The 17,500-nt window shown below is 41.7% G+C and overlaps 1 protein-coding gene across 1 annotated transcript in view; it reads right to left on the bottom strand.

Annotated features, from left to right (window-relative positions):
* The window catches only part of LOC138025424 (polycystin-1-like protein 2), a 27,552-nt gene that overhangs the window by 1,430 nt on the left and 8,622 nt on the right, over positions 1-17,500 (bottom strand). The window contains 12 exon segments of the mRNA XM_068872642.1: positions 1-549; positions 1,176-1,347; positions 1,770-2,667; positions 3,584-3,933; positions 4,381-4,617; positions 10,040-10,789; positions 12,694-12,945; positions 13,622-13,891; positions 14,008-14,133; positions 14,712-14,849; positions 15,571-16,201; positions 16,844-17,500. The exon segment at positions 1-549 is cut by the window's left edge and continues 1,430 nt beyond it; the exon segment at positions 16,844-17,500 is cut by the window's right edge and continues 97 nt beyond it. Of these exon segments, the coding sequence (XP_068728743.1) occupies positions 1-549; positions 1,176-1,347; positions 1,770-2,667; positions 3,584-3,933; positions 4,381-4,617; positions 10,040-10,789; positions 12,694-12,945; positions 13,622-13,891; positions 14,008-14,133; positions 14,712-14,849; positions 15,571-16,201; positions 16,844-17,500 (5,030 nt within the window).

Raw genomic sequence — 17,500 nt, forward strand, 5'->3', positions numbered from 1 at the left:
ACACAATAATCATGATCATCAATACTAGCTGGCATATTTGGAAGAGGGATCGAGAATTTGGATCCGGTGAGGCATATAGCGAGAGCGTCTTGATAGCGACAGTCGCCAGTGATCCACCTGTTGGAGTTCGCTCAAACAAAAGTTTCACTGCAGAGAATAGAGAGCTAGATGGCTCAAAAATTGTAAATTCGACGAAAACAGCAACAGTTTGATTGTCAATCCACTCGTCGTCCTCTAACACTTCTATTACTCTCCTTGCCGAGCGGGCATTGTATCCCAAATCAGCGATGTAACCTCCACCACCAAACACGGCCATTACACCCCCGAAGGGTCTAAGTTTAAGGTCCTCTGCTGTACGATATCTCCAAGGCCGAGGACACTCCTTTTCGAGTTCGAAATCGCTGTAGAAGATGGTCGCATTTTGAACAGGAACCCATCTCGGTCTGTTGTATGGAGACACGTTTTCTACCTCTGTAATGTAGAACGGAAGGCATCTTGGAAACAATCTCGCCAGTTTAGGCTCGCTGGCCATGATTGGACAGTTCCATTCTGTTGATTCAAAATAAGTTTAGGACATGAATAAAAAAAAGATTGCGGTTACAGGGATCGCTGAAGGGGATGGCATACCCCTACCACCTTTTTTTGCACTGGTTCTTTTTTGGGCCGGCAGGCTTCAGGTGTCGACATGGTAATGCAGGAGGAACCGTGATACGTAATTCTTGTTCGTGTCCACATATGCATGGTCTAATCGCTCGAACGCCGATTAGCTTTAACCCGGCAGCGTTGAAGCAAATTCGGAGGTTTTTATTTTTGCCCGTTGAAAATGGTTAAGCAAAGAAATTTAAAGGTTAAAGGAAAAGAAAAATCTTGGTCAAAACTAAAGGGCAAACATTTTTTGGAAACTTTTCCTTGATCGATAAATAACTTGCAATTTCAGTTTGCACTATCTGTCATGCATATAGTCTTCATGTTAACATCCTTTACCAGTTTATTATGAACTCATGAAACGTCCCGACCCAAATTGATTGCCACGAAGTCATTCCTTAACTGGTTCCGTATGTGGAGAACATGATAGAACAGGTGATTCTGAGGAAACTGGATCTATCATCAGCCTATCATCCCTCTTTGAAAATAAACCATTTTGTGGAGTGATTGAACTTTGTTTTTCCACCCACCTGGTTTAACTCTCAATTGTCTCATCCTTGGCATGCCCACTAAGAAAGCCACACGATTGCTGAGGAAGCCTTCTTCGTACTCAAAGGGTCGGCCATTGTACCAGTCTACATCGTATACTCTGGGTAGAAACGCATTCTTTGACCACTTCCAAAACGTGGGAATATTATGGACCTAAACATTGAGAAGGAAAAAGATTTCTTTTGAAAAAAAAAAAAAAAGAGCTTAACAAGCGATATTCAAGTTAAGAAGACTGTTATTTACTTTTCCGGAGGTCTCAATGTAGCAGGCATGGTTTAGGTCGCGCTGGACGTAGATTGTGCTAAAAAAGAAGACAGTACTCTCCCCACTGCTCCCCAAAATAGTAAAAGCTAGTGCACTTAAATGGGACCTTTGGGGTCGTCTATAGAGCCTACATTTCTATGCAAAGCTTGCATAGCATTTTTATGATTGCTCTGGCTAGTGGAAATAATAATGAAGGTGTATGCTACAGAATACACGTATACCCATTGCTAAAACCACCCACGTGAGTTTGGTCGTCAAATATCTTAATTTTCGAGAAAACGCTTCACAGATTGCAGAGGTGGAAAACTTACCCTCGCAAACGACTGGAACATGTCCTCCATAGACTGCGTGACCATGAATCGCTCAACGCCTCTGTTGCTATAGCAGACCACCATCATCAGTAGAATAAATATCCCAAACAGCACAAACTCCAGCACTTTTCGGCCAATCTGTACAAGACTGCTTCGGAACTTGCGGGCTTTCTCCCGCTCTATCTCATTCGGAGGAAAAACGTCGCCTCCTTGGCCTCCGGATACTGAGTCTCCGATTACTTTCTCCTGTTCGGGTGGCTTTTTGATCAACACGGACAAGATAGATGCCACGATGAGGACTTTGATAGGCTGCATGACGATCACGTCTTGGAAGAAGGACACCATCACAGAGACAAGCCATTCATTGGAGGTTTCTGCGCCCCACATAAGACTGTAGAACACAATGAATGTGGCCGAAGTCAATGTTGCCATGGTGCATATAAACCAGGCGACGAATAAAAACCAGTGTGGCAAGCATCCTTTGGGTTTCGTCTCTTCATCTCCCGTTTCGCTCGGTTTCACATTTCTAAAGATAGAAACGACCAAAACGTTAACAGGAATGGCGACGATACTGCTTTGGATTCCGATTTTGATCTGCGTCAGGCTGACTTTCAAGGGACCTATTTGCATGGCATCGCCGGGCGGTGTACCAAAATTGTAGAACATGGCATTGGTTATCATGGCAGCAAATAAGATTGAAACACAGCAAGCCAAACGCTGCGCACGCGTGAACGGGTTATGCGGGGGTCGTGTAAAAACGGAGAGCCAGAGATGTTTCTCTCCAAGATTTGTTGCGGTTCTGGAGTAAAATAAATTCCTGAATTCTGACAATTGTTTCTTGCCAGCGGCTTGCAGATCCAGTTCTAACTTTCCATCTTCCTTCTCTACTGCTATCCACCTGCAGAAATCGAAAACAGGTATACTCAGTTAGATATATTAGAGGCCAGGGATTATCTGGGGTTACAGCTGGGGGGAATGTTCTGTGCAAGAGAAATGACCATTGATTTCATTATATCCGAATATTGCGCAAAGTTTACTACACATTGCAAGGAGACTTAAAATTATTGAATGGAAAATGTCAATCGGAATTTCCATTGGTGGTGTTTACTGTGCTTCACAAACAAAGACATTATATCAAGTGAAGCTATGATCCTCACAGTTATGGCCGCAATTTTTGCAATTGCGTAAAGAAGCCTGAAAAATTCAGGACTTCAACGGGGTTTAACCCATGACCTCGCGATACCGGTGCGACGCTCTAACCAATAGCTTCTCTTGATTTCATATCCGCAGTTCATATGTGATCCATTTCATATATCATTTCATCATTGATTCATTCCTCACGGGACCGTTAGAACCCACAAATGACCAGCTCCCAACGTTAGTGGCTTCATAGCTCAGTTGGTTAGAGCGTCGCACCGGTATCACGAGGTCACGGGTTCAAACCCCGTTGAAGTCCTCAATTTTTCAGGATTCTCAACGCAATTCCAAAAATTGCGTCCATAACTGCGATGATCATAACTTTACTTGATTTCATATCCGCAGTTCACATGCGATCCATTTCATAGATCATTTCATCATTAAAGACATTATAAGGCGTAATTTCTCTGATAATTTTCATCTCAGTGTGGCTCTCATCCAACCAACCCACAATTAAGGTGTCTGTTAAGTTGTTAACGTCACAAATGCTCAAATGAACAAACCAAGATAAAATGGACACGAATCAAAAAAGAGAGGGGTTACATTTTTCCGCTCCTGCCGAAGTACAGGAAAACGTTTATAAGAAAGTTTTGAGCTTAAAATCTCACATAAATTACCTATTTGCCACAAAATGGGTCTTCTCTTCAGAAGCGAGATCCACGATAAGTACTTGCATAAGAAACCAGGAAGGACTCCTGCCACTGTTGTCGTGCCAGATACGTATCCTCTCCACTGATCCCAGGGATTCTTGTACGCAAAGTGTAAAATTGTTGATGCTTCCTCGGGCGAAAAACAGCTTCTCCAGTTGAGGATCCGTTAAAGAAATGTCACCAGTGCTACCCTCGCTGCCATAAATGGCCAATCCTACGTTGGCTGACGTGCCATTGCCACGCCACATTCCCGATTGAATCGATATGTGATACTTGTTTTCTCCTTCGTTTTCATTGAGGTTAACGTTTGCTACAACCTAAAACGTATGAAGTGATGTGAAAAAGATTCTCATGGGTAAATGAAAACATAACTGAAATAAGCCGCTTGCTGGTATTAAGGGAATAATTTGGCTTCGGAGGCGCATTAGAGGACATTATGCATCAATTACATAACATCGTAAGACAACTACCAGAAATCGGCAAATAACATTATATATGAGTGCTTCAAAAGTACGTAGTTGCTGAAGTATTTGAGCTTTCTATCGAGTTTGTGTTCTCTTTTTACTAACCAAAATATTTTATTTTGAAATATTATATTCGGACGATGACAGCAACTTTACAAAAGTAATTTGTGTGAACGGTTGGTTTTTGTTTTCCTTAGTCACTAACACTTATTATACTTGATTCCAGTAAAGGTGCGCCACAAGTATTCTTTTAACTCTTTTCTAAGAACTCGCTGGCAATTGTTTCTCTTGCATACCTACCCTAAGTTCGTCTTGCTTGTCTTCTCTTCTAGCAAATACTAGAGCTATGAGATACAAACCCAGGATGACACATACTGTAGATAACACTACAAAGTTCCCAGACTCGGCGAGGTTGCCAAACGCTGCAAACACTTTGTCAAAATCGATGGGATTCGGAGCCACGAAAAAATCACCTCCAAACGCCGACAGATGGGTGCACAGACATTGTAACTGCTTCGAAGTTGTTTTTGGTCCGACCTGTGGATATTTCAAACAACAAGCTTTTAAATGTTGTTTCAAGAAAGATAGTCTACGAAAAAAGCAATTTTAACTCAGATAAGAGGAGAGAAGACTACACATACATCGAGGTAGCCTGCTCGCAACCCCATCAAGTAAGTGAAATGTTGGAACCTTTTTTCGAAACATAAAAACACCAGAAGGTCATAAGCGAAAATTATATCATTTGAAGATTTCACATGTTAAACTCAAGTGAATTCGAAATGAGAACAGGTCATTTTCGCGCTCCCGTTCAGCTTTCTAACTGGCAACTTCAACTTCAACTTTATTTACTACTAATACAAAGAAAAAAGTTACAAATGGTCGCTTCCCGTAAATAGCATTGGCTAGTCGATGCGGGAAGCAACAGAGAAAAAGAAGGTTGTCATCACAGTTTGTCAAGTTTGAACAAAATAAAGGAGAGTAAAATGAAAATGAAAAGTGGCCACAACAATATTAACATAGGTTGCAGAAAAATAAGAAAAGTATAGATGTAGCAAAATATATATAACAATAAAAAGAATATATAAATGTAGATATTTATATAACAGTATTAGAAGATGGAGCTTGGAGGTCATTGTGAAGGTATTCATAAAAATTTCTGAACAATAATGCAGGGGCACCCAACGAATCTGTTCCTCACATTATCTGTTCCCCAGAGGAATCTTGCTGGCTGGCAAAAATACAGGTGTTTCGATAAGCTGGCAGGGAAATTTTGTTATTGCTAGAGGATTTGCCTGGGGATTACTGACTTTTTGTAGCATTTCAACCCGAGCTGCCTGTAGAAACTCTGAAGACTGAGGACGACTTAAAAAAAATAAATAAATAAAAAAAAGAACCCCTTCAAAAACATACGACGGCTGGTCAGAGTGATTGCGCATGCGGAATTGCTTTTGTTCGGTCGTTTCGGATCAAGGGATTTGAAAGCGCGCGGAATTCCTGGCTGGGAAACCAACCAATTTTATCTAGCTGTCTTGGAAATTTCTTGTGTGTCTTGCTGGGAAAAAGGAACAGATAATGTTTTCCCAGCAACACTGAAAAACACCTGAAAATGCCTTAATAACATTAACTGGGGTAAAATAATACATTTTACAACAAATTGGTCGTTGGGTGCCCCTGATAATGGTAGACGAATCAATATAAGCAACCAAGCGTGAGGTCAAGGTGGCTAGAAATTGGCCAAGTTCTTTTTTTGCGTGTCCATAATCACGCAAAAAAAGAACGAGGCTAATATCCAGCCATCATGACCCAGAACTCTTGGTCAACTAGACCCTCCGTGAGGGTACACTGGGTTGCCTGTGGTACGTGCAGCCCCGGAGGGGGGGAATCCCATATGGAACACACAGGGATGCTAGTCGGAAATTTTAAATTTAACCCCTGAAGGAGACCATCTGGGCGTGGCTCAAGCTTTTTGTGACTCCTAAAGGAGACCAATCTGGGCGTGACTTAAGCAAATTTTGACCTTGGCGGCTTAAAATATTGGCGCTTTGCCCGAAACACCCTAAGCGAGACCAAAATCCAAAATTTACACCCCTAAGCGAGACGACGAGCATCCCCGTCTGTTTCATATGGGATTACCCCCCCCCCCCCCCGGGCTTGCAAAAACAAACCAAAAGGTAATTAACAGGTCCTCACACGTTCGTACGACGAAACAGATCCTTTTCTGAGGTTAAAAACCTGGCTACTGGCCTAACTCTTCTTCCTACTTTCCCAACCGCGAGAAAACCGCGGTAAATCAGCCATCGCCAAAAAATGTTTTTTTTTTCTCAAAAAATATTTAAGTTAGGGGGAAAAAATACATCATTTTAAAGCTAAGAAAATAAGCTTTCCAACAGCATATAACTTATTTACAGAAAACTGAAACATTTTATAAAAGCGAAAGTTGAACGAAAAAATTTAAGAAAAATAAGAGTAAAATATGTTTTCTAGGCAAAATTTGGTCATTTTAGCGTTGATTACGAATTTTTGGATGCAAAACTAATATTTTCTGCAATTTATCTGCCTTCTTGGACATAAATTCGACCGAAAACTGATAAGGCACGAATATTTTTAGATTTTTAGGAATAATAGATAACGTGGTTCAATGCGTAATGTGATAATGCGATAAAAGTGTCAAATTTGCGACCCATTGCTAACGGCAACGGAAGCGATCGCATTACGAATAATTAACCTCTGTTGCCAAAAACCACTCAAATAACCGGTCAGTGTAAAACGCAGACTGCAGACTGCAGACCAGGGATAAAATGCAGACTGAGGGTAAAATGCAGACTGCAGACTGTGGGTTAGTAAAATAATAATGAAAAAAGAGTTATAAGAGTGTTAGTAGCCGTTTGTACTTTCACACTGAAACCCCAACACAGCTCCCATCGCTTTGGTTGCCCCACCGCATGTTTTATCGAACTCTGTAAGAATTGAAGCTGTTTGAATCCTTGTTGTTGTTTGAAAAAGGACAGTTTCGTTAAGTGAGTTGCTTTTAGGCAAAGAAGTCACCACCCCGTAATTCATATGCCCAAGATACCGGGTTTTTGTAAGTTTCTTTTTCTGTCAAGTGTGATAAAGTTTGACAATGAAATGAGCGAAGTCAAAACAAAGATCACAATCGCCCAACTCTTGTTTATGCAAAGTCAAAATTTACTCTCCAAGACGTGTACGACGTGATTTATCACCAGGTAATTCCATCATTTTGGACATAGCAGCTACTTTATTATTCATCGGCGTCACAATTTTTCACTGATTTTGGGGCTCATTTTGTTGAAACTCAAGCACGCTTCCAACAGGCCTGTGAATCCTTCCTGCTTACAGAGCAATACTAAAAACTTCTCCCATATCACATTTGAACCTTAAGCTCGAAAATTCAATACACAACATGATATTATAATTCACAAAGGCAGAAAATACCACAGAATCCTTTTCCAGCGAAAATTTTATTGAAACAAACAACATATTTGCTCTTAGAGGCGAAAACCTCTTCCTATTTGATTGCGTGCGTGAAGACAAGAAACTCAATTGTGTCAAATTAACATGTACTTCAGGTAAATACTGCTCACTTTGATTTCGTCTCGACGGGCGATAGATTGTTGTCGAAGTCCAGTACTCGTCGCTTTTGAGATTCATGCCTAGTTTATCCAACTGACTTTCCATTATTGAGCTCCATAAGGGTATATTTTGTTTAAGGATCCACTAAAACGCCATTCGCGTTGCATGACTTTCGACGCCATTGCAGGCTAAGTTAATGATTCTACTGTGTCCACAAGAGAAATCTACGCAGTTCCACTACCCTCTCGATCCTAAGAAAATACGCGCAGAAGGCTCTATACACAAAGACACTACTTACCAGGGGAGTGACAGGCAAGACTTTTACCGACACGGAAAAAAAAAAAACAAAAAAACGAAAAAAAAAAAAACGAGATGCTTCTGTGAAGCATACACTGGGTTGCCTGTGGTACGTGCTACAGAAAATCAGAAGGCACTGAATTGTGTGGTATTGAAATACAGCATTCCAGTCTCTGAAGAATAACAAATAAAAGAGAAGCGAGAAACATTGGCTTCTGGGCTGACATGTTGATAATTTTCAAGTTCCCTCACAACTTCTTTTTACCACAAGTGTGCCCTCTGAGCATCTGAAGGCTTTCTAATACTAAAGTTCACTGAAGTTAATCCCTGCCGGGCGGGGTTAGTGTTTGGATGGGAGACCGAAACAATGTACCCCTCTTAAAACAGAAGCATCGGACCGAAAATACTATTAACTCTAACAAATGCGAACTCAGCAAGGTACAGATCTTGTTAGCTTGCTTTATGCAAAACAAATATTGATGAAAAAGCAAATAACTATTGATACACAGTTTTCAGAAAGAGCAGAAGGAAGTTTCCCGGACGGTCGATCGAGAATAAAATATTTACGACATCAAAACAACATTAATTTTGAACCGTGAATATAGAATATAAAAAGTTACGATCAGCGACAAACATTTTGGGAGATTTTTGCTACGTTCAAGTAAATTGCAAAATCGAAAAGTGACATGGCCGGAATTCAGCGGGCGCCGTGATTACGTTACCGCTGCATGTTTACTCGTCAAACAGTGAAGCATCTGTGTCAAATGATGGCAAGATACCGGGTTTTAAAAAAGTTTCTTTTTCTGTCAAGTGTTATAAAGTTTGACAATGAAATGAGCGAAGTCAAAACAAAGATCACAATCGCCCAACTCTTGTTTATGCAAAGTCAAAATTTACTCTCCAAGACGCGTACGACGTTATTATCACCAGGTAATTCCATCATTTTGGAAATAGCAGCTACTTTATTATTCATCTGCGTCACAAGTTTTCACTGATTTTGGGGCTCATTTTGTTGAAACTCGAGCACGCTTTCAACAGGCCTGTGAACCCTTCCCGCTTACAGAGCAAAACTAAAAAACTTCTCGCATATCACATTTCAACCTTAAGCTCGAAAATTCAATACACAACATGATATTATAATTCACAAAGGCAGAAAATACCACAGAATCCTTTTCCAGCGAAAGTTTTATTGAAACAAACAACATATTTGCTCTTAGAGGCGAAAACCTCTTCCTATTTCATTGCGTGCGTGAAGACAACAAACTCAATTGTGTCAAATTACCTTGTACTTCAGGTAAATACTGCTCACTTTGATTTCGTCTCGACGGGCGATAGATTGTTGTCGAAGTCCAGTACTCGTCGCTTTTGAGATTTATGCCTAGTTTATCCAACTGACTTTCCATTATTGAGCTCCATAAGGGTATATTTTGTTTAAGGATCCACTAAAACGCCATTCGCGTTGCATGACTTTCGACGCCATTGCAGGCTAAGTTAATGATTCTACTGTGTCCACCAGAGAAATCTACGCAGTTCCACTACCCTCTCGATCCTACGAAAATACGCGCAGAAGGCTCTATCCACAAAGACACCACTTACCAGGGGAGTGACAGGCAAGACTTTTACCGACACGGAAAAAAAAAAAAAAATAAATAAAAAAATAAAAAAAAGAAAAAAAAGAAAACAAACAAACTAAACGCAGACCTCGACTGGGTTTGCCTTAAAAGGCAACCCAGTAATAAAGGATTATTATTATGTGGGATAAAACACATTTGATTTGGAGGGACCAAGCGCGAAATCCCGAGCGGGCAAGATAGCTCCATCTTGCCCGCTCGAGTAGCCAATCACAGTGCGGGACTTGGTTCGTCTTGCTCGCTCACGGAGCTAGTCATATTATAATGCAGATTACTTTCTAACGGTTGTTACGAGATGCATTAAGTTTTTATTAACCCTTTCCCTCTACGAGCGAAACTTTAAAAGTGAATGAAAACAAATTTCGCAAAAAAAAAAAAATGAAAACTCTTTCTTAAAGATAAACGTCACTCTCGCTTTGAACAAGAGACAGAATTCTCACCTGGCAGCCTTCACCAGTCCACTTCTCTTTGGATTCTGACCAGTACAAGCAACCACTGACCGAAATGCTCAAAGTATAATTTACATCTGTCGACATATTGTATTTGGGTACCACAATGATAGGTGTTGGGGCAGGGGTCGTCGGAGCGTCCTTCACATCCACGCAGGACCTTTTGCCCCTCCTCTTACTTGATGGGTTGCAGGATCGCCTTGTTCGATCTGATTCAGAACTCTTTCTCATATACCGAATTCCAAGGAAATGAAAACCGGTTTTATTGGACACGAGGCTCGAGAAGGTAAACGTGTACGGATTCGACGAACAATTCCGGCTTGATGAAGAATTTCCAGTGGAACCAGTACAAAGGGACCAGTTAGGGATGGTTGTTCTAAAGACGTGGTTCTGTGGAGTTGGTTTGGTTTTGTAGTTTACAAAGACGTCCACCGTTTTTCCGTGTTCGGGTTTAATTGTTATCGACACAAGCACCTCCGGAGACGAAACTGAAAACCTATGGAAGCGAATATTGGATGTACCGTCGCTTGGTTTAAGGAACAAATGCGGTTCAGAATCGTTGCTTTTCTGTGGCTCGTTTGTTTTGGGAGTAATCGGAATGAAGAGCTCAATTGGCTCTTGAAGTCCTGAAATGTTCATGGCCTTCCCTCCGCTTGCTTTTAGTTTGAAGTCGATCACTGATGACTTTACTGTTTCAGCGCTTTTGTCCCATGTGAAAGGATTCTTGTTGAATGACAGCATCTATTCGGAAAATAAATTAAAACTAGATATTTTCTTGGACATCGAAGTTCGGTTGTAAGAAGGAAGACGGACTCAACATTGTTGGGACCTCCAGGTGATCTGGTGACGTAATTCGGAGGACCGGGGAGAAAAATTTTAACGCCGTATCCCGCATGCGCGCGCGGCCTTGAATGTTATTTCCGAATTCAACATGGCAGGGGTGAGGTTAGATATCGGCGGTTTTCACTTGAATGTTCATTCAGTAACAGGAAATGTGGGAGACACGGTAGGATCTGTTGAATTTTGGCGATGGAAATACTGCAGGCAAATTGGAAACAAAACCTAAGGCCGCGCGCGGTTGTGGGATACTGCGTTAAAATTTTTCTTCCCAGTCCTCCATATTACGTCACCAGATCACCTGGTTGTTGCGTCCGTTTACACAGGGCTATGGGGAGCTTCCGTGAGGACGACGACGACGGCTACTAGAACGCCATGAAACACTAGGTTTGTGAACTCAAACAATGGTTTTGAACGCCTGCCCGTTCTTTTTGTATTTCTTGGCTGTTCTCGTCCTGACATCCCCTTGAATTGACCACATTTGAGGTTATGTTGTGGAAGGAAGCGAGCACCTGACAAAAACGTTTCCAATTTTCTCACCAAATATCCACACCGTTCGCACCAGTTTTATTCCTGGGACGAAGTAATCGCGAAATTATTACAGTACCGTGAAATAATATTTTTGGACAACGTTCTCGTAGCCTTCGCCATCGTCGTTTAGCAAGCTCCCTAATGCGGAATACGACGGCGCCGTGGCAACGACAAAGCCACAAAACAACAATATCATTGGTTAAAAGAGGACAAAATCATCGTTGCTGCACGTGCGCGCACGCATTTTAGCACGTGATTTTGCGGTACTCTGCATAACAACTACTTGAAATCTCAAATTTTCTGTTTTGACGAGAACGTGAGCGTACAAATAAGAACCTTTCATTCTCTAATTTTACTCCGAACCCCTCGAGTAAATCCAATTTTAGGATAGGTCGCCCACATTGTACGACTTGAACGAGATGGATAATCAAAAGACTCTTATGATAGTACAAAGTTCCATTTTGAGGTAACGTTTTCGGTGACGTCACCGTCGTACCGCTAGACCACGCTGCTGTGAAGACAAGATAGACCATTTTACAGTTGTAGCTACTAAGGTAACCTGGCCTAAGAATGGAAGCGAGGCTGCCGGTGACCTTGCCTTGTGCTTTTCTAATGTTAATGTAGACTAATTAAAATTAAAATAACACAATGTACATGATAAAAGCAGTCAGGTCTGTATCAATACAAGGTCACCGGCAGCCTCGCAGCCATTCATAGGCTAGGTCACTGAGGCAAACAACTGTAACATGGCCTATTCATGATAAGCGTCCATACTCTGCAACCAAATTAATTCGCATTTAAACCACTGGTACCTTATCGAACGTTTCTGCATGCAACTAAGAGTATCTTAATGTATTTTATTATTCTCAGTTGTGGCTTTGAAGCTCATTACTTGCCTGCGAATCGACAGCTAAGGTTCCTATCCTCGACGCGCAAACATTGAGCTACTCGAGGTGACGCTTTACGAATTCGAGAGTACCGTAAACAGAGAGCGGAAACAGGGAGAACTAGAAAATTGCGTTGAGGCATATTAAGTGACGTAAGAGAATTAGCGGAAACCTCCTAATGAAAAAATACGATACTGAGATGTTTAAGGTCCCTTCTCCATATCTTGGAGGGGCCATGTGGCTCTTTTACAAAACAACAATGTTCTCTGCATTCAAACCTTTGATATCTTTTTAAGTTTTAGCATGTTGTCAAGGTTTATAATGAACTCTTTAGGTCACAATTTCACTCTTTCTTTCGCCTGGAATCTTACAGTAGTTTTCATTACTTGCCTGCGAATCGACATCTTCAGGTGGTCCATCTCCTTGACCTGCAAACAGGGAGCTACCTGAGGGTAATGCTACCCCGCTAGGACCATCTCCGAGTTTTTTGCCTCCCATATCTGAGCTCCGTTGTCGATCTAACAAAACATCCAGAGACTTTGTCTTGAAGACAGTGGGCTTTTCGCCGACTTCTTTGGTGCCCAGTAAGCTGTCGCCCACTTTGGAAACCAAATTTACAGCATTTTGTGCTCTTTGCTTGCTCTGTAAAAAGTGTTGATTATGAGTTATAACCTATAGCTACAAAGGGCCAAAGCCTCATTTAGCGTTCAGAATTAAGCTTTAAAGGAAAGAAGTGAAATAATAGTGCTTGTGCGCTGGAAAATGTGAACTGAAAATCCAACTCTCAATGTAAAGTATAGCTCCGAAAAACGACAAATGAAACGAGAAAAAGGTACCGAACGTAACGGGAAATGTTAAGAATGCTGGAATGAATAAATGACAGAAGGAATGCACAAGCAACTCCTAATTATTTTTAAGTTCGCCAAACTTTGCCCGCAACGTTCTCTAAAGTTTACTCGAAAGGCCAAAATTAATGCTTCCATTTCCCATTCATCACATCTGGTTTCGAATGAAGAAGGGTCAAAACAACATTCGATCCGTTCCCCAGTTGGGCATAACCCACACAATTTACAGATATATATCTCTTAACAAGCAGCACATTTTTGCAAGTCTACTCTCTGGTCCGTTCCTATTTAATTGGTCTTGGTCATTAAAAAATCAGGACAGTGCCATCCAGATAGTTGATAATCCGGATATTACAAGCAACTGCGTAAGTTACAGTGCAAGGATGGTGACCTAATTCTGAAGAAAATAACGCCATTCACTGAACAAATCACCATCCCAGCGGATTATCACCATCCACATCTGGGGCCGGCACAGTTTCCTTCAATTCATTTACTTTAACACGCGATTCCATACTAACCTTTTCTTTCCCTTTATCTTCGTCCCCTTTTCCAACTTCATTTTCGTCATTCGTCTTTTCTTCCGTCTCGGGTCCAGCCTTACTGGAAGCCGCATTTAGCACGTTCCCGATTCCACTAAAAAGACTGGTACCAATACTCTGCACCAGATCCGAATCCACCGACCCACTAGCCATTTCAGACGCGATGAAATCAGCGGCGTTCTCCAACATTCCCAGAGCTTTTTCCTGACAACCAAAAGAAACTTGTCAGTTTTATAACATTTGCATTTGCTCAGCATCAGATCTTTGCAACTTTAACGGATTAAGTTGCGTTTTAGACAGCCATGTTGCGTTTTATGTACCTGAGAATCATCCGATATTCCATCTTCGTTATCTGTCGCCATAGCGATGACTCCTACAACCAATGTCGCCTGTTGCATACTGGCAACTTCCACATTTGCCATTTTGCCAAGAAGCGAGTCCTTTAACTGGAAAAAAAAGTTATTACCCTCTTATGCTGTTGTTCTCTAACTCCGTTTATGTTTAACATAAGTTACTCAGTTCGTTTTACTTAATTTGCTCAGGGCTACTTCGGTGCGCATGCTAATTGAACGCGCATGCCCATTTGGTCATGCAGAAATATTTTGAAAAGGTCGGCCCAATTTCTTTATAAATTCTATCGATGAGGTCGAGTTATTTCATCTGCTTCAATCGCATTCATCTTCAGATACATCAAGGAGTTAGAAAAACACGGGCACGTGAAAACTTCTCTCTGTGCAGCTCAGGTAAAGTTTGATTGGCTCGACGGTAATAATGACCCACAAGCAATTATGGAAATTAAAGCGAGCCGGTCCCTACTGCGGATGTGCCCTAGCTGTATTAGAGTATTAGAATGGTCCCCTAGAGTATTAGAATGGTCTTTAAATAAGTAGGAACGCAAATGTAAGATCTGTCGCCTGATGATTGTCCAAACATGAAACTTGAAGTCGCTACGCTGTGAAGCTGTCTTTCTTCTAAACTTTTATATAGTTTTTTATTTATAACCTTCTTTGCATTTATTACTAACCGAGCCCGACTAGCTATCAGCCATAGAAAGCATAGCAAACGCCAATTGCATGGCCTTTTCGGAGTTTCCAGAGGCAAAGAGATCATCCAGCTTGTTCTGAGAGTCTGCCGTGATTTCCGCGGACTTAGGTGGTGTTACCTAGAAGACGAGGTGAAGAACGTAAACTCAGATACGTGTGAAGACGAACAATGCCACGTAGAGTAAAAGATCCGCCCCCCTCCCCCCCCCCTACCCTTCACTGGATCCTTAAATTGGTACGTACTTTCTGCCTTCTAAACATCAACAAACGATGTAATTTTCTCCCAAAATTTGGCGGTCTCAAAAGATCATGTTGTCACACTACACATGTCAAAAGAAACGGTCACAAAATTTATGCTTGAAGATAGCTCAAAAAAGTGCAGGCCGTAATCAGATCGCAAAATATTGCACCAATTTCATTTCCTCGTGGTCGTTTTGTGAGGAGCGATTCGACACGCGCACGACACACTTACAAAAGTCCCAAATGATTAAGAGTCCCATGCAGCTTTGTTGGCCAGCATTTCCTTTGCCAGCACAAAATATTGGGAGCGTTTAGCTCCTAAAACTGGATTAAAACAGAGGTAACAACTTTCGTTCGATCGACAGAATGTGGTGCGAACTTTCGATGAGACGTTTGGTGGAACACTTTAGTTGAATGAACTTTAATCGTCGCTTTTCAATATGAGCACAAAGCCCCAGAGTAATCCACACGCTTATTTTATCACCATTTATTGTTGGTACTTTTAGCTACGCTTCCAATATCGGCACCCAACATAAAGACGGCTGAAAATGTTATAACGTTTACTTCGGTCAAGTTAGTGAGCACAGCTTTAAATCGTACCTGTATATTGACCAACTCTACCGATGAATCTCCTAAAGAGTCAATGACTTCCAGCTGAACAACAAGGGAATAGTTGTTCGTCTGGCTTCCTGGGGGCAAATCTGTGGTAAGGTTTGACTGTAAACCGGTGTGAAACACCACAACACCAAACTTCGTTTGGTACGAAAACTGATATCTAAGAGGCCGATCCATGTCCGTCCAGTTAAAGCATTTGATCGCAAACTCAGTGAGTACGGCTTCTCCTTGCTTGGGATCTACAGTACAACCAGAACCCTTGCCTTTCTTGGATGGTGGCAGATTCGTGTGGAAAACCAGACTATCCACTAGGTAATTTTCCTTATCCAAACGTGCAATTAGCACAATTTTGTATGTTCTGTTGCCTGTTAGAGCGCTGTGATTCATTTCAGCTTTCTTGTCACCCATAATCGCAAGATTCGGTCCGTCCAATGATGTTAATGCTATCTCAGAGAGATGATCGACCTTGCTCCAGAATTGGTTAGAACCGTTGTTAACGGCAATGTAAAGAGACCAGTTATAAGAAGTAAGAAACGAACACGATATTCCTGCACATTGCTTCCTGAACAGCAATTTTCGTCTCGTGCTGACCTTGTGTTGGCAGTTTGCTGCACACCTAAAATTCACAAAATAAACTATCTGACAATTACTCGAGGAATGGTACCTGCCACAAGTATAAAGATCACTCGATCACGTGAACAGGGGCCATACGCAAGGATTTCTCTCTAGAGATAACCCGCCACTTTTAAGCGAAACAATTTCAAACCAAGAGAATTTAAACGTTAAAACAAGTTCATTCTAATTGGAACATTAACGTTGCTGCCATATCTTGTTACGTTACTTGAAACCGGTTGCTTCGAAAAAGCTAACCCAACCTCGTTCCCAGGGTCTCTTGTCGACAATGACAATGGAGACCCTGGTAACGAGGTTGAGTGCTAACCTTGACTTTTTTCACAGGAGTGGGCATGGGAGGTGGGTGGTCCAAGCGTTTAACTGAAGCTTTTCGTGCGTGACTCAGTCACTCCCGAGCGCGACGTGACCTCCTAAACAACGGGTTTTTCGTTCCTTAGTATGTTCCGCCTGCCCTTAAGCTAGAAACTCTTTGCAAAAAGCGCCTTGCTCGTAGCCTATACAGCCAATTACCAATGTTCAGTTCAGCTAAATCGTATTTTGAGGTCAATTGCAAATTTTAGCCGCAAGGAGTATCGTTTCTCCTCTAATTCCTTTCCTGTATGAAACAATAGATTTGATTTCTTACCTTATTGAGAGCGAAAGGTCGGTTTTAACTCGAAGCTTATGTAATGCAGTAACAAATCTTCGTCCTTGGGTAACCAAAACGCTGAATATGTAAGTCTTATTTGCTATCAGCAAATCAGGATTCAACGCAAGATTTTGTTCTTTGAGTGAGTCTAGGATGCCAGGATCAAAGCGGCATTGACGCGAAAAGTTTGTCAGTCGATTGTCAAACGGGGACTCCGACAGTAGAGTTAAGTTGGATGAGCTGGAATTTTCAACTTGACAAGACCACGAAAATGTTACCATCTCGGCCTTGTATCCAAAAGAGTCCAATAATTCACCTTGAATGGTCGAGTCTAAGCGAACAGATCCGCCACCTTTGATCGCCGTTCCTGGGCCATTAATTTTCGCTACAAGACGAGGCAGTATCCTGATAAACCCGAAATCACAACTCACTGGTTCAATAGCATCTTTTGGCAAGACAGACACTCGGATAAACGTGAGTCCAACGGGAACGTGTCCAGAACTAATTGTGATATTTCTGTCATTGTCCGCGAGTACCACAAGTGGGAAGAACTGTCCGGTGTCTTCATCTACGGTAGAAATCTCCCACTGGAAGTCGTACTGTACTGCGGTTGAGTCAGTAGCGTTAGCATCTTTGGGAATGGAAATATCTGCC

This window comes from Montipora capricornis, chromosome 12, assembly GCF_036669925.1.
Source record: "Montipora capricornis isolate CH-2021 chromosome 12, ASM3666992v2, whole genome shotgun sequence".
Taxonomy (NCBI): domain Eukaryota; kingdom Metazoa; phylum Cnidaria; class Anthozoa; order Scleractinia; family Acroporidae; genus Montipora; species Montipora capricornis.